Source organism: Protopterus annectens, chromosome 7.part0 (assembly GCF_019279795.1).
Source record: "Protopterus annectens isolate FY-2018-M chromosome 7.part0, PAN1.0, whole genome shotgun sequence".
Taxonomy (NCBI): domain Eukaryota; kingdom Metazoa; phylum Chordata; order Ceratodontiformes; family Protopteridae; genus Protopterus; species Protopterus annectens.
This window is the reverse complement of record NC_056739.1, coordinates 156,818,575-156,837,119: the sequence shown is the minus strand read 5'-3', so window position 1 is coordinate 156,837,119 and position 18,545 is coordinate 156,818,575. Positions and strand designations below refer to the sequence as shown.

At 40.2% G+C, this 18,545-nt stretch overlaps 1 protein-coding gene across 2 annotated transcripts in view; it reads right to left on the bottom strand.

Moving 5' to 3' along the window:
• KIF21B (kinesin family member 21B) overlaps window positions 1-18,545 on the bottom strand; it is a 1,412,490-nt gene that overhangs the window by 868,673 nt on the left and 525,272 nt on the right. For both annotated transcript variants that reach the window (XM_044076606.1, XM_044076607.1), the window contains exon 3: window positions 7,192-7,374. In XM_044076606.1, the coding sequence (XP_043932541.1) occupies window positions 7,192-7,374 (183 nt within the window). The remainder of the gene's footprint in view (window positions 1-7,191; window positions 7,375-18,545) is intronic.

Below are 18,545 nucleotides of genomic sequence, written 5' to 3'. Positions count from 1 at the left end.
GTGAGGAATACACAAAAGTGTAAAGGGGAAAAGTATCAATGATACTCGGAGAAATACACGAAGTGGAACGAGAAAAAGGAAAATGAGAAAAACTAAGAAAAAAAGACAAATTTACTTCAACCTGCTAGCACTCTAGAGTAGTACTCGACAAGACCATTTTCAGAGAGTGGCAAACGAGAGGTAATTGAGAGAGAGGGATTATGGGTAGAGGTGAAGCTCAAGAATTTTTTTGCTGGCACAAGCTGTAGCAGCGGCAGAGTTTTTCTGAAATCGGAGCTGAACCCATCTGTCAAGGATAAAATGAAGATTGACAACATCAGATGCGTTGCTCTACCTTCTATGACACATGCTGAGCAAGCCTGAGGGCTGCCCCCACCCCTTCTGTGATGCATGCAAGGGCAGCCCTCAGGCATGCTCAGAGTGACTCGAGGTCCTAGGAACCACAGTTGATGGAGAAAGAAGAGTACATTTATTAATACCAATCTCTCTCTGATGTTTGTGTTTTGATGAGTCTTTTTTGTTCCAAAGACCTAGTACTTTTAACCCCTAAAGTGACAGCCCCCATGCAAAGTCTGAGACAAGTGCAGTTACAGACTGTAATGGAGCTGGAATGAAGAATAGGAGACCTGGATTCAGAAAAAAACTGGGCTCTCCACTAAACTTGTTCCATTTTTACAAACCCCAAAACTGGAATTTTGGAAGTCGGAAGGAGGGGTGAAGTTGGGGCAATACGTATTTTATGTACCATTGAATTTTTCTCATATAGAGCTTGGTTAGAAGAACCACAAGTATCCTAGATGCCATGAATTCTAAAATCCTGAAATATTCCCTTGTTCAACTCCATGACTGTGTGGAAAACCTTAGGAACAGATCTAAATATAGATACTTTTCCATGGGCAAAAAGCTCAGGTATATCCAGGAGACGCAACATGATTAGTGTTCTGATAATTAATGTTCTCCTGGAAATACGGTCTGTGAAGGATCTCTCTTACCCCAAGTGAGAGATTCCTGACACTTTGAAAAAAGACTCTGCAAAGAAGCAAGTCATCTAAACAATAATAAAGTGCATACCTTGAGGTCTACAGTAGGCTAAGCACTAGAATTAGACATTTTGTAGCACCCTGGGAGCATGAAATAACCCAAAGCGTAATGGAGAACTAAAGTGTAACCAGACACAGAAAATCTTAAATGCTTGAAATTTGTGACTACTGTAATGTGATAACATTCTTTAAATCTAAAAATACTGAAAAAATGAAAGGGAAATAAATCGGCTGTGACTGGTAGCATTTTGTAAACTTCTGAACCTTCACAAACTGGTTGAGAATGGAAAATGTACAGACTGGACTCCATGTAGCTTCTTTCTTTGGTATCAGAAAGATCTCTGAACAAAACCTACCCCTTGAACTAGCAGATGCTAAATGACAGAGGAAATAAAGATGTTTGACCTGGTGGATGAGAACGAATCCCTTAAAAAGTAGGTAGGGGCTTCCACTGTCATTTGTACCCATATTTCTCAATTGTCCAATTTTCACAGAATGTCCAGATTTTTTCCTCATATTTTTTGGTCTGTTCCTCAAAATTTGTTTTTTTTTTCAAATCACTGAGGATCGCGTTCACTAAATTAATGACATGCATTTGAGTTTCAAACATCATATCCTTCAGAAAAATATTCTAATAAAAATCTTGTTTCAGCAAGTTCTAGTTGGACTTTGTCCAGCTTTTTTTGTATTAAGAGGTTGAGAGGTATGTTTGTACCTCTGATTCATAATTCTCAAAACCCATTTTTCTGATTATCCATTGGCAAAGACATGAAGAACCAAACTTTGTGGAAGAATGAAAGTATTGCCAGGTTATTTACATATTTTTAGAAACTGTTTTTTGAATGTCTACTTATCAGAAGATTGTGGAAACTGCTTTAAAGGATCGTGAAGCAGGGATTAAACCTTTAACAAACCTGGAGAAGGAAGGCTGGAAAATCTAGTCATCCCTTGAATCAGTTTTCCTCCATCACATTTTTTCAAGACATTGGCAGCAGATGGTCCAAATATAACCTCCTTTATCAATGGGGAGAATTCAAAATTTCAGCTTTTATACCCTCAAGCAAATTTTGAAACTGTAGCCTTAGAAATCTTTTGATAACACATCCAAGTTGTGGACACTTTTGAAGTGGCAAATGCAGAAAAAGAAGTGATACCGTGTACAAATGTCAGCAAAAGGCAATCGAAATACAAAGAAACAAAACCAAGCCAACAACGTCGAGGAGACAAACTAATACATAATGCAAGACATAGAAATCACAGCTTTCAGGTTATAACAACCCTCCCTCAGTGTGTGACATAGAAATCACAGAGTTTTCAGGTTATAACAACCCGTCCTCAGTGTGTGACATAGAAATCACAGCTTTCAGGTTATAACAACCCTTCCTCAGTGTGTGACAGAAATCACAGCTTTCAGATTATAACAACCCTTCCTCAGTGTGTGACATAGAAATCACAGCTTTCAGGTTATAACAACCCTTCCTCAGTGTGTGACATAGAAATCACAGAGCTTTCAGGTTATAACAACCCTTCCTCAGTGTGCGACATAGAAATCACAGCTTTCAGGTTAAAACACCCCTTCCTCAGTGTGTGACATAGAAATCACAGAGCTTTCAGGTTATAACAACCCTTCCTCAGTGTGTGACATAGAAATCACAGCTTTCAGGTTATAATAACCCTTCCTCAGCGTGTGACATAGAAATCACAGCTTTCAGATAATAACAACCCTTCCTCAGTGTGTGACATAGAAATCACTGAGCTTTCAGGTTATAACAACCCTTCATCACTGTGTGACATAGAAATCAAAGCTTTCAGGTTATAACAACCCTTCCTCAGTGTGTGACATAGAAATCACAGCTTTCAGGTTATAACAACCCTTCCTCAGTGTGTGACATAGAAATCACAGCTTTCAGATTATAAAAACCCTTCCTCAGCGTGTGACATAGAAATCACAGCTTTCAGATAATAACCCTTTCTCAGCATGTGACATAGAAATCACAGCTTTCAGGTTATAACAACCCTTCTTCAGTGTGTGCCATAGAAATCACAGCTTTCAGGTTATAACAACCGTTCATTAGTGTGTGACATAGAAATCACAGCTTTCAGGTTATAACAACCCTTCCTCAGTGTGTGATATAGAAATCACAGCTTTCAGATTATAATAACCCTTCCTCAGTGTGTGACATGGAAATCACAGCTTTCAGGTTATAACAACCCTTCCTCAGTGTGCGACATAAACTTGCATTATGTAAGCTGTATTACAATCAAGAGACACAGCCAGCCAACCAAATTCACATTTCAATTGTTCAATTATAAAAACAATTCAAGTTTGTCTCCTCGACATTGTTGGCTTGGTTTTGTTGCTTTTGAAGTGGCATCAGCCACGTCAGAAGACAAAGCATGTTTATTTACTCGAGAAAAAGCAACAAGAGCATTTGTACAAAATGAACCTTCAGATTAATGAAAGGTTGCAGTAATGTTCCACATACCCTCAAAAGCAAGCAAGCAAAAGCTAAAAATAAGAGTGGCAGAAGACGCTTTCCCCAATCTGTCAAAAGCTTTACCATCCGTGTCCGAGGAAGAGGGATCAGCATCCACTAAATGTTCAGATGCAGAAGGATTTGACAAGGAAATCGAGTAGGGTCAGATCTGGGATTAGAAAATCAGTATTTTAAGACTCAGTAACCTTGTGTAGTTTACCTTCCTAGTGGCTGCAGGCTGGCTGACTGACATGTTGCAGGCTGCATTAAAAACATCAGAACAGCAATAGCCTCTAAGTTCTAGTTGTACAAATCATATTTTTCATGGAAACTAGTATTTTGTTTCCACTGAAAATACGGATTAATTCTAGAGTTTGTTTCAGAAAAGGAAAATTCTTCATAGGGAACAGATCAGAAGAGCTATTATCCTCAGAATCAAAATCAATGGACAGAGAAAAAAAAAAAAAAAAAAAGAGTTGAATTTGTTCTCCCTAATTTTATTTTCTGTTCATCACACTGGGAATCTTCAGAAACAGAACTTTTTTCTGTTACGAACTAAGCCATAAGCCAAGATCAATAAAACTTCCCTAGCTAAAGCTGAGAGACAAGAGAAGATGAATGCTTAGCGTTCGGGTTTCTTTTTATAAGGCATATCCATAGAAGAGGCCTGACTCAGGGACAAACAGGCATGTCATTGTGACCAGGCCTTTAAGGATCCCGCACTCCTTTGTCTAAGACCAACAAGAGTGTTTCTCCTATGAACACAGAGGACACCAACAACTACAGAAGATGTATGTAATCCCCCAACCTTCAACCCCCCATGGTAGCTGAAGGAATTATACCAGAGGAATCCAGCAGAAACGTGCTCCATGGAACCTATAAGGGTCATACACCAGCAGATGAGGCAGGTCAGCAGCTTGCTGACCTGCCAAACGCTGTCTAGTAATTTTTGTTTTCTTTTGTCCAGAGGAATTAAGAATCAATACACCAGTAATCTGTTCCATCTTTAAGATGGGTGCTGTCAGCAATTGTTGATAAAAGGTAAGTACTGAAAATGTAGTGTGTTTTGTGCTTGCTACTGAGTAATTGAAGAGAAAAACACTTGTCCCAGCCCCCCAAAAAATAATTCATAAAAATGAATAAAAAGTAAAGTTTAGTTTACTCTTAACAGTAAATTAAAAACTAGCTCAACTGACAAAAATGTCTTGTGACAGTCTCGAAAACATTAATACCTAGCAATAAACAGTTCTTAATTTTCACAGAAAAAAAAAACAACTGTGGAAGGTTTTCCCTCAAAGGGAACTTATCTGCTCAGCAATGGAGAAATGCTACACAGCCATCAATCCACAAAAGATCACAACAGAACACTGTTCAAGGTAAGGAAATCTCTAAAAGACTTGGCCCCTAGACCACTGATTCTCTCCCAGTTTCTTCGAGTCATGAACGGGCTGAGCATGTGGAAGCTACCCTAAAAGTTTTGGAAGCTGGCAGGCTGATGTATGCTGTGCAGGACGTAATCCATATAGCTTAGGCTACCGATGTATGCTGTGCAGGACGTAACCCATATAAGCTTAGGCTATCGATGTATGCTGTGCAGGACATAACCCATATAGCTTATGCTACTAATGTATGCTGTGCAGGACGTAACCAATATGGCTTAGGCTACCGATGTATGTTGTGTGCAGGATGAAACCTATATAGCTTAGGCTACTGATGTATGCTGTGCAAGATGTAACCCATATAGCTTAGGCTACTGATGTATGCTGTGCAGGACGTAACCGATATAGCTTAGGCTACTGATGTATGCTGTGCAGGACGTAATCCATATAGCTTAGGCTACTGATGTATGCTGTGCAGGATGAATCCTATACAGCTTAGGCTACTGATGTATGCTGTGCAGGACGTAATCCATATAGCTTAGGCTACCGATGTATGCTGTGCAGGACGTAATCCATATAGCTTAAGCTACCGATGTATCCTGTGCAGGACGTAACCCATATAGCTTAGGCTACCGATGTATCCTGTGCAGGACGTAACCCATATAGCTTAGGCTACCGATGTATCCTGTGCAGGACGTAACCCATATAGCTTAGGCTACCGATGTATCCTGTGCAGGACGTAACCCATATAGCTTAGGCTACCGATGTATCCTGTGCAGGACGTAACCCATATAGCTTAGGCTACTGATGTATCCTGTGCAGGACGTAACCCATATAGCTTAGGCTACTACAGCAGTGATCTAATGAGCATCAAATGGGTAGAGTGAGTTCATGCCATTCAGCCAATATGGCACACCCAATTAAAAAAAAAAGAAATCAAGAATGCCCAGTGTTCATCTCCTGCAAATACTAAGGGTGCAAGGAAGCAGCGATTTAATCAGAATCTGTAGTTTATTAAACACGTGGAAAATTACAAAAACAGTAAAACAACAAGACTGTAATTCACTGTCACAGTAAATATTTCTAGATAATTCTGAGTGCAAACTACCCAACTGCCAATGGGTTTACGAAACCACACTGCCACCTGACAGGGAAATCAACAAGCCACTGTTAGATTCAGCAGTTTCTGTACCATCAGTATCAAAGCTAATTATACTCCGTCAAGTATACTGCAAAAGAAACCAGGCCCTTTTTGTTTCCTACAGCAGTGAACATCTGTTTCCCTATAAAAGTATCACAACCACTGAAATAACAAGCTTGTGTACTGTTTGCTTACTAAGAGCACAGCCTGCCCACAAATGGAGGTCATGACAAGAATGTGACACTGTTGCAGAAATAAACACAAAAGCACTCGCATGAGATTCTTTCTTCTTTCCTGTACTAATGGTTATGGTTTCCATTACACCTTATCCAACAAGTATTCCAGTTTCTTACTGTATTCTTCCCAGTGCTGCTGACAATATGTTTCATGTCTACATCTACAAAGAAATGTTCTTTCCCGCTGTCTTACCTACCTCTTCCACCCTCATGTCATACCTGTAACCCTGTAACATTATGAACTCTCTCTTTTTTGGGGAAAGATCCTGCCCCCGTTATACCAATGTCCAGGCTATACTTGCAGATAGTGAGATATATTTAGCTACAGAAAGACTCAAATTTTCTTCTCCCACAGAGGAGAACTCTGCACGCTTAGCTGCAGTCATCTAACTGGCAACTACTTCTCAACCAGAATTGTAGACAGGACTGCAAGTTAGCCAGCCCTGAATTAAAGGTTAAAAACAAAGTAAAAGATAAGATGGTTACCACAAGTACAAAGGCAGCTGCAAATAAGGGAAACCTGAAACAGAGATATAGTAAACATTATGTAAGTGAGTCCTAAAACAAAAACAAAGACAAGGTTGCAACTAAGCCGACTGAAGACTGACCGCATATGGTCATGCTACAGACAAGGCTACAAGATTACCCAGCCCCAAATAAGACAGACACAAGGGTGCAGATAAGCCAGGTATGAAAGAGAAACCAACCCCAGGCTCAGTTCACTAGTACCCGTTTCCCATGATCCTCCAGCACCACATTCATATGTACTTGCAAGGTACAAGCCTCATACACTACCTGTTAACACATGTGAAACAATAATCCTGAGGTGTCCAGCATCCCCTTCCTGTCAAACCTTGGTCCTTTCAAGCTCATAACACAGCCCCCCCACCCCAAGTCCTGAACACATTGCAGGCTTACCTCGAGAAACTGTGCACTGACTTTGAACTCAGGCGGTGGCTTCCCCATCTCCAGTGCCTCGTGCTTCCGCTCTTCGATACCACTGAAGAGATGACCAACAGCTCGAGGGATTATTCCCTGTTCCTCAAATGATGCATTCACATCAAAACCTGTTCCCATGGTGTATGTCTTTCCTGAACCTGTCTGTAAACACAAACAAACACATCACCACAGAAGGCCCAGCTTCACTACTGAAGGCAGGATACACAACATACTATTTCCACATTAAAATTAAAACAAACATTACACACCCAGTTCTAAATTAGAAGTAGTATCCTGTACAGGTTAAGCTCTGACAATATTGAACTGTCAGGATCTTGCACTGAAGAATCATCTGAAGTCAAAACTTGTACACAATACAGGAGGATTAAGCGGTATTTGCAGTTTTCACCTGGGAGACCTTAAAGAACCACCATGGTACTGGTTTTAGTGCTGTATAGTCTTTTCAGTGGACAACAGTTACGCAGCATAAATACAGACATGAATGCCTAAGAAATCAATCCAGTTCACCCAGACCTGTGGGAGATGCCTTTTAAGAATATGACCAGCATGACATCAAATACATGCAACTCCTGCTACAACAAGAATTAGTAACTTAAAATCTCACATAATGAACAATAGAACACATTTCATCAACTTTTTTCAGCCTCTTAATGTGGTATCTTATATGCAAATATTTTCACCTGTATATATAGTAGTTTATATGTATGATTACACTGTATTTTATGCACATCTTAACTTGCACTTTGTACACTCTGACTGGACATTTTAACATTAGTTATCGGCTTTCAATCTTTCCATATTCTGAAGTTTGCTATACATTGATTTTGTATAAAATACTGTAGACTGAAAGACCAGGATACATCTTCTACTCTTTGAGCTCGGGTCATAACTGAAAAGGGTCAATAAAGCAGTCTACTTACTTGAACTAGTTAATAAATAAAACGGATATTAAGTTCTTCATTGCTCCCACATGGTCAGTTCTTTACACAGGTGGCAAAATGCAGCTTGTGTGTCACTTGGAAAAAGTAACAAGAACAATACAGCGGATGTTCTACAGATCATCTCACGTTAATTGGGGGGGGGGGGGGGGGATTCATCACACAACTACAAGCCTAAGGGTCGTCAACCGCATGTCCTGTAAGTTATGATATAAGGATTTCATTTTAAAGGTGGCAAATTTTCAGCCCAGCACATAGCTGAAATAAAAGGGAATGGATGAGTCAACAAAGAACTAGGCCAATGTGATGTGCTGTTATTATTACAAGCCAACTAGTTAAATGACTTAAATAATTTTAGTGTATGGACTGTTATCTTTAATTCTGTATTTAAAGTATACACCACAGGGGGAAAAGGGGAGATCATAATTTTAAGAACCATCTAGCTAAGTTTGAGAAGATAGTTGGAAAGGTGGTGTGCAACTATGAAAATTCGGATTTGTTAACCAGAGTAGAGCAGCAATTCACACAAACCCTTTTCAAACTTAGCTCAGCAGTTACTGCTCACTGGGGTCGGGGGTTCTGAATTAGTGAAATAATTCGGAAGGCACGCTACAATCCTGCAAAGTAGGGGCACAGCATAATATTACAGAAAAATCATGCATTGAAAACAGTTCCAGCACAGGACGATCCAGTTTGTTGAACAGGTCTTCCATCAGAACCTCTGGAATGCACAGTCATGCATAAATAACTAAACTTTGCAAAGCTTTAAAGGGAGACTGGGACAAGTGGCTGTCAGGTCAGTGCTGTTAACAAGTGGACAAACTGTTGTGAGGACAATGTTATTAAATTCCTGTAATGTCCTGTAACCCTGTACTTCATCTTCAGTAGTCGAGGATGTGCGTCCCATCCCACCCCAGTTACTTCCTGGGTATTTGCTGCAGAACATTACTGAGGAACATGAAACACTATGCAACTCACATGGAAAGACTGATGAAAAGTGTGCACAGTATGCGTGCGAGAGCTGGAAGGGTCATCCTAAAGGCTGAAAAAAATAGCACTACACCAGAAACAACCTGTGGCATACAGCAAATTCAAGTGCCCTGGGAGTTGGGTAGGGACCCCCACACAAATCATGGCATTTTTTTTCAGCGACATATAATAAAATTGTGTTCCAAAAACAGAAATCATACTGCAATGGCACACTACTGTGAAGCCCAAAGAGGCCTGCATGCCAGAGGCCACCACTACCACACATTATAATTTACTCTAAGGTCATAATACTTTGAGGAAAAGAAAAAAGTTTCTAGCAGCAGACTAACAATCATCACCATATAATATTTCTCTTTTCAGCAACATGTGAATTTGATGATCTGTTGTCAATAAAATCTTGATTAACTTTTTTCCAGAATGCCCTGCAGATCACTGAAGTGTTTCAGTACAAAGTCCAGCATTATAGGCAAGGGAATTTTCCAGTACAAGTGTGTTGAAGACCAAAGTCTAACACAGGTATTGCAACTGACCACGAACAATAAAAGGAAGGCGTTTACTCACCACAACCACTAAAGTGAAGTGTTTAAACAGGCCAAGCAAAGAAATAACCAAACATGGCATTATTAATTATTTTTGTCTCCACTCAAAGTGTTCTGTTAATTTAAGAGAGAGAGAGATGCTGACAGGTCATACTCAGCTCAAAGAAGTAAAAGTAGTTGTAAATGGAATACATATCCCAGTGGTATTGTAAAATGTATTCTTTACACCTTTGTAAAAGGGGTGCAATGCCTTACAAACATAATATTAACCAGAATGAAAAAGAAAATGCCTCAGCACCAGCACAATCCAAGATCTAAAGATATTACCTTTCAAAATATGCCACAAGCACCATTGCTCCTTTAAGCGCATAAAATGCTGACGCTCCATCATAGTAATGTTCCAATTACATTACCAGTTATGCTCCAAAGGTAGGCCAAACTTGTACTCTTTCAAACGTGATTTTTATACTTAATACTCTTATTAAAAATGTAAAAGCAATGACTATGCATAAGAACTTTATAAACCATGGAACTTCGAAAGCAAAATGACAGGAGAAAAAATGCAAACTGGAGCTCTCTAGAACGGAGCAGTTAATGTAACCTATGCCCCTAAAAACACATGACCCACGTTTACTTCCAGCAGATGCACAGAGCTTTCATTCCATCTCTCTCTTCCATGCATTTGCATGCTCATTTTTACTTTCCCAGTTATAAAAATGACAAACCTATTTAACACTTGCCTCATATCCTAGTATATCAGTCCAGAATGACCTTGAAGGAATTACACTGCAAGTGAATAGTTTGTTCTTTCGGCTTTTCCCGGTTAGGGGTCACCACAGCGGAATGCCGGTCCGCTAATGATTGGCAGTAGATTTTTACGGTGCTGAGGTGCCAGCTCGATGTCCAACCTTCAACGAAGGCACGCCCAGTCACGCATGTCTTTCGAATGCCACTCGACCAGGGGGAGGACATGCAGACTCCACAAAGACACTCCCAGCCAAGAATCGAACATAAGAACCTCTTGCTGTGAGGCGACAACGCTACCGCTGCACCACCGCGGCAGGTGAATAGTAAATTTATATAATATAAAAATCTCAGTAATATGGCAATTGAATCACATTTATCATTACAACTAAACTAATCTAGATTACTAATTACACAAACACAAAAAGGAATTTAAATAAACTTTTCTTAAAGATACACACCTGGAGTTTACAACTTCACACAAATAATTTCCAGTTTAAATCTATATTATGACCTTTGGGAGCTAAAGTTTTATATTCCATAATTAAAAGTATTTATTTCAGTTCAAATACTGCATCCATCAACATGTAAAATCTGACAAAGCATGGCATCGGAAACATCTACAACACCAATATTATAATGATCCAATGCAATGAAATGTTACTGTTTTTAATGATCTAATGCAATGAAATGTTACTGTTTTTAATGATCTAATGCAATGAAATGTTACTGTTTTTAATGATCTAATGCAATGAAATGTTACTGTTTTATTTTTTTTTATTATTATCTCTCTAATGCATTCCTCATTCTTATCTTAAAAAAATGATTTTGGTCTGCACAATATAAACCAGTCTATCAGAACAAATCAAAGTAGAGTAAAAATAAATTACATTCATATATATTCAGTGGTAGTACATCCCCTAACCTTAATTTTCTCTAAGTGACAGTTTTGCAAGCGTTTTACTGTATACAGAATGTTTTTCAAACATGACTAAAAACCTCATGCTACTGATCATGAGCCAGGATGTTATACTGCATGCATGAGCTATGTCAAACAATTTACACCAGAGAACAAAGATGTGTGCAAGGTTCTAAGGAAACCATTGTTACTCGTAACAGGAAGCAGACTACAAAGTGGATTTGACTGCCAATACAGCAAATTCAGTTTCCCAAAGTGCAAAGCACACATCATGCACAACAGAAATCAACATTTTTAAGTGTTGATGGGATGTATGCATCACTTTTTTTTTTTTTTTTTTTTTTTTTTTTTTTTAATAAATATAGACAGCAAAACAGTTCAAATTTTTTAAATATGTACAGTGAAACAACTGGAAAGTGAATACAGACTGCATAGCTCTTTTCCCTACCTACAGGACAAGTTGTAGTGCTTACTTAACAGCTTTCTTCTCCCACATTCTTCTTAGGTTCATAGGATGATACCAGGCTATTTGCCCAGAGGCCCTTATAAAAGCCTAGCCAAGAATTTCACCCATGTTCCCACAAAGTCAGCACCTGTTTCCCCCGCAGGGACACCCCAGGGGTGCACTGTTTCCCATCTAGTCATCTAGTTTCCTCTTAAAGAGGGCTATTAAGGTACTCTACTTCACAAGGAGAGGGAGTCTTATTCCACAGACGGAGTCTTTGGGACACACATCTATCCTGCCAACCAGTTCTACTAATGTCACAGACCAGGCTGAGGCCTTGCATGCGGGTTGCATGTGTCGAGTTTGACTTAACTGACAAGCAGCAATTCCATTATGAAGAGCTTTATGCCAGTATAATGCACTTCTGAATTTAGGTGCCATTTATCTCTGATTATTCAAGTCATTTGTGCGACCACCTTTTACTCAGTGATGTGCTACTTCTCTTCGACCACCTTCTATTCAGTGACGTGCTACTTCTCTTGTATCACCCACTACGCAAAACAATTGTACTGACGATACTTACACGGCAAATATAAATGCTGAAAATGCAAAACTGCATTTCTGACAATGAATCAATGGATCTTGAAAATGCTTAAAATATTACAAATGAAGAAAACTGAGTGTAGAATGGGGAGGAAGAAAGGAAAGGCAGAAGAAAATGGAGAATTTACAAGAAAAACAAAACACAAACCTGTTATAAAACAGATTTAGTAGGCTCCAAATGGAAGATAATAGTGTGGAGGAAGAAGTGAGCCGGCAGCAGGTGATAGGAAGAAACTTTGCTGGGGGAAAAAAAGAGTAAAGGATAGAAAGAAAGATTATGGGATTTAGAGAAGAAAAAGGGAAAGTGATCATTTAAAGCCGGTATCTTCAAATGTGAATGTTACTGTCCACCGTCATGAAACATTTTGAAAAACTGGTCAAGAAACACCTGTCAGCAAAACTAGCAGCTGCACTCGACCCACTACAGTTTGCATATCATGCTAATGGCTCCATGGCAGATGCCATCTCAGTTGCATTACATCTCGCAATAGCACACCTGGAGAATAAGGACAATTATGTTAGGATGCTGTTTAACTTTAGTTGAGCATTCAAACACAGTTATCCCATGACAGCTAATTGAGAAACTTGTCCATCTAGTCATAAGTATCCACATGTAACAAATGTGCAACTGGTTACTGGACTTTTTGATCGAAAGACCACCAAACGTATGTATGGGCAAGAATTCCTCAAGAAACATCACAAATAAACACAGGAGTACCCCAAGGATGTGTGTTGAGTCCACTATTTTGTAACATAGTGACTCACGACTGTATAGTCAGATTTAATACCAATCACATCATAAAGTTTACAGATGACACGACAGTCGTGGGCCTCATCAGTAATGAAGGTGAAGGAGCATACAGGAAGAAGTGAATCTACTGATTGACTGGTGTACTAGGTACAACCTTGATCTCAGCATCACCAAAACCGATGAGATCATAATAGACTTCAGGAGAATCCATCCAGCGCACTCTCTACTCATAACTAATGGAGAGAGAGGATGGAAGCAGTAAGTAGCACAAAATTACTGGGAGTCCACATTGCGGAGGCCTTATCCTGGTCACTAAACACCAGTCACCTAGTCAAGAAAGCCCACTAATGCCTGCATTTTCTGTAGAGGTTAAGAGGTTAAGGAAAGCTAATCTACCACCCTCCATCCTTATCACCTTCTATAGGGGGACCATAGAAAACATGCTAACAAGCAACTTCACGATGTGGCATGGGGGTTCTTCAATTGCAGATCAAAAAGCCCTACAGAAGGTAGTGAAGGTTGCTGAGAGAATAACAGGCTCCAACTTCCCAGCAATACATGGTCTATAATATGACAAGCTGCCACAAAAATAACCAGCGAGTCTACATACCCAGCCTATGGTCTGTTTACAAGCTTGTCATCTGGCAGCATGCACAGTAAAATAACCAGTGAGTCTACATACCCTGCCTATTGTCTGTTTACAAGCTTACCATCTGGTAGCATGCACTGTAAAATAACCAGCGAGTCTACATACCCTGCCCATGGTCTGTTTACAAGCTTGTCATCTTGCAGCATGCACAGTAAAATAACCAGCGAGTCTACATACCCTGCCCATGGTCTGTTTACAAGCTTGTCATCTTGCAGCATGCACAGTAAAATAACCAGCGAGTCTACATACCCTGCCTATGGTCTGTTTACAAGCTTGTCATCTAGCAGCATGCACTGTAAAATAACCAGCGAGTCTACATACCCTGCCCATGGTCTGTTTACAAGCTTGTCATCTTGCAGCATGCACAGTAAAATAACCAGCGAGTCTACATACCCTGCCCATGGTCTGTTTACAAGCTTGTCATCTAGCAGCATGCACAGTAAAATAACCAGCGAGTCTACATACCCTGCCCATGGTCTGTTTACAAGCTTGTCATCTTGCAGCATGCACAGTAAAATAACCAGCGAGTCTACATACCCTGCCTATGGTCTGTTTACAAGCTTGTCATCTAGCAGCATGCACTGTAAAATAACCAGCGAGTCTACATACCCTGCCCATGGTCTGTTTACAAGCTTGTCATCTAGCAGCATGCACAGTAAAATAACCAGCGAGTCTACATACCCTGCCCATGGTCTGTTTACAAGCTTGTCATCTTGCAGCATGCACAGCAAAATAACCAGCGAGTCTACATACCCTGCCCATGGTCTGTTTACAAGCTTGTCATCTAGCAGCATGCACAGTAAAATAACCAGCGAGTCTACATACCCTGCCTATGGTCTGTTTACAAGTTTGTCATCTAGCAGCATGCACTGTAAAATAACCAGCGAGTCTACATACCCTGCCTATGGTCTGTTTACAAGCTTGTCATCCAGCAGCATGCACAGTAAAATAACCAGTGAGTCTACATACTCTGCCTATGGTCTGTTTAACAATACAGCAGCATGCACTGTAAAACAACCAGCTTGAGGAACAGTTTCCTCCCATAGGCAATTAGGTTCTGGAACTCTGGAAGTAATCTCAGGAGTGTTAGTTATTGACAAGGTCTTATGTCAGTCAAACCATTATGGTGCAACAGAATTATGAGACACTCCGTTATCGGTTTACAATGCCAATCAAGTGCAAAATTTATTTGCTAGCTATTCTGACATATCAGAAAATAAGTAAGGAATAAATAAATGTGGAAATATCAATCACTGAGCTGCTAAAAACTGCAGACATAGTAATTTATAGCAGTATGTAGTAAAAACAGTCAGTTATGTATGTTGCATGTGCTACATATAATTTGTATGCGTGCAACTGCCATCTCAATACCAAGCTTGAGGCACACAATTTCGTTTAGGTTACCCTTGTGGAGTCTAAATGAAATAAAGTTCACTTTGACTTCATTTCAGGTTTCCTAGTGTAAAAAAAAAAAAAAAAAAAAAAAGAGCCAGAGATGCTGTCAGTCTGAGTAAAACTCAGTTACTGGCCAATGCGTACACTGCGTGGGTGCAAGTAAAGAAGAAATGTAGAGAACCCAAAAGAAAATCAACCAGAAAAGGTGAAGCAAAAACACTGGCTACAAAGAATCCTGCAGCTGTTCAACAAAAAGCAGTTCAAGGTTTAGCTACTAGTAGTTTAGAGGAACAATAAATCAAATGTTCTCAGAGGCGATTTAAATAAATGAAATACTAATCGAGTACATCTACTCATAGGTTCATAGGTTCATAGGTTTATACTAGGCTATCTGCCCTAAGGCATTTATAAGCCTAGCCCAAATTATTGTGGCTTACGCCACCCCTTATATGAAAAAATACTGTGCCCATTAGTTTGTTGTGCCTCTGACCAGCAGTGACCCAGAGATGATTCCCGGGGTAAACCTACGATCTCCCATCCACAGGTCTAGATTTCTCTTGAACAGAGTCAGCGAGGTGCTCTGCCTCACATGGACCGGGATTTTATTCCACAGCATAGGGAGTCTCTGAGTGATAAATCTATCCCTCCAGCACATCCTATTTATATCCGTGCTAAGGTTTAAGTCGCTTGCTCTAGTGGTTTTGGTGGATTTGGATTTTTGAGGTGGAGCATGTCCATTAATTCCGGGTTGGACATGGCCTTGTATGTCAGGCACATGTCACCTCTGAGCAGACGGTATGCGACTGAATAGAGCTGGAGTTTCTTCAATCTGGCAGCATATGACAGATTTTGGAGTCCCTTTATCCTTTTGGTGAGGAACTTTTGGGGTCTCTCCAATTGCTGCAGATGTCGGGTGAGATACATCCCGAATGGGGCATTGTACTCGATCATTGGTCTGATAAGTGAAGAGTACAGGGGAACAATGACCTCACTAGATCTGGATGTGAATCCCTTCATGATCAGGTGGGCAATGTAGAAGGTCTTTCTAACCACTTTAGCAATGTGAGTGTCAAAAGAAAGGCCACTGTCAACCTGGGTCCCCAGGTCCCTGATAACCTCTTCTGTGCTTAGTGGTTTGCCACCTATATGGTAGCTTGGGGTTACCTTGTTTTTCCCGAAGGGTATGACTATACATTTTTTGGCGTTTAACTTCAGGCCATGGCTCTGGCACCAGCTATCTGTTTCCGTGAGTCCCTTCTGAAGGATATCCGTGTCCGATGCACTTTCCACTATGGCGCCCAGTTTGCAGTCATCTGCAAACTTTGTCAGCCAAAGTCCTCCCATGTTGGCCTGTACTTCTGAGAAGTAGATGCCAAACAATAGGGGCCAAGGACCGAGCCCTGTGGGACACCACTTGTGACCGGCTTGGAGTCTGACACAGCGCCAGCAACTCTAACCCTGTGGGTTCTGTCCTTAAGCCAGTTTGCAACCCATCTTGTGACATATGGGTTTACATTTAAGCTGGTAAGTTTTTCTACAATACCCGAGTGGGGTATTGTGTCGAAAGCCTTTGCAAGGTCAAGGTAGGCTGTATGGACTGCCTTTCCTCATCAATGGCCTTGGTGACTATTTCAAGAAGTCGACCAAGTTCAAAAGGCATGATCTTCCCTTGACAAAGCCAAACTGGGTCGGGTCCAATGTCTGCAAGTCCCCTATATCTTTGTTTATGAGCTCCATTATGATCCTCTCCATAGCTTTGCAGACTAGACTTGTTAAGCTTATGGGGCGGTAATTACCAGGGTCCGTAGAGGCGCCACCTTTGTGGAGTGGGACCACAGTTGCCGTACGCCACTCCTTGGGCACGTATCCTGTGGTAAGGCTGAGATTAAACAGCTGCCTTATGTGCGGGTTTAATTCCTCATTTAGCTCGTGTAGCACACAGCCGGGGACACCATCCGGTCCCATTGATGCTGTGTTTTTAGCTTTAGAGAGAGCAGCTTTCACCTGCGCATTTGAGATGCAAAAGGCAGGAAAATTGAACTAGTTATTCAGATCAAATAGAACAAACTGCAAAAATCAGAAGCTGAAATGAAGACAAGCTGGTTAAGTGCAAGATGTCTTAAGAAGAGCGGTTTCAAAAAAATGGGGATGTCAGAAGATAGAGTGCTCAGGAAATAAATGGAATTTTCTGCTGTGCTACTTGAAAATGGAAGGAATATGCCTTTATTCATTTTATGAAAGAAATAAGCAAATGGACTGGTGTTCCACAGCAGGATTTAAATGAAAGGGGTACAGACTGCGTGCATCAAAACTGATCATGAGAAAGCAGAAAGAGTTGATCCAGATGACACAGTGGCAGAAGGAAAAATGTATTATAAATTAGAGACAGTAGTGTGTTTGTAGAAAATGATTATCGGCTGTACAGCAGGCAGAAGAGAAGCAATTTTTTCCAAGCAAACAGGGAAGGTAAAGGAGGGATAAGATTCAAGCTACTGTATCCAGCTGTCTTAAGACATTTTGGATACAGAACAAGCTAAGGAAGAAATAAAGAGTCAACCAGCAAATAGCAGGCGACTCTGCTTCTCATTCTTCTGACAAAGCTCAGTAAGAATTTGCCAGTGGAATGTTTAACCACATTGCAAAGGCAAATGCTTGAGAGACAAAAAAAGTACAGGAGCGGGCGAGAGATGAACAGGTGACCAGCAGTAGTGAAACTGCTGAATAAATGTGAGAACATAAAGCATCAATCACATTTGTGAAATATGGCATTGCAAGAAAAAATGGCTGAAAAAGAATTGCCTTTTGTTGAAGTTGTTATACCTCTGGGTAGACTATAGCATATACCCCTTCCCCTGTTTTGTCATTAATGTTTAGGAGGGCAGTAACAGGAAAAAAAAGTAAAACAAATGTTCTTACCATTTATATAAAAATGTCATGCTATAAATGTAATGTTATATATAATACAACAGTTTTGTATATGTAGTGTGTAGTCAGAGGTATTTTAAACATAGGGAAGTCTTACGTGTATGCATGAAATATATTAAGGTACATTTTAGTTGGAAAAAGAAATACATACTTTCCAGTTTAACAAGAGAGAAAAGGTGGACAAGAGCAATCAATGTTAATATGCTGTGATTTTGGGCTGATAGGGTGGGGGGTAGGGTGTAAAAGTGCACTGATTTTATGTAGAGTTGCAATACTCTTATTTTTACAAGAGTGATTAATGTCATTGGCTTAAAGTACATACATGTTTTTGTAAGCAAGGAGACTTAAAAAATAGGACAAAATGATGAAAGCCATGAAAAATGCCAACATTCTTACATCTGCAAAAACATTTGC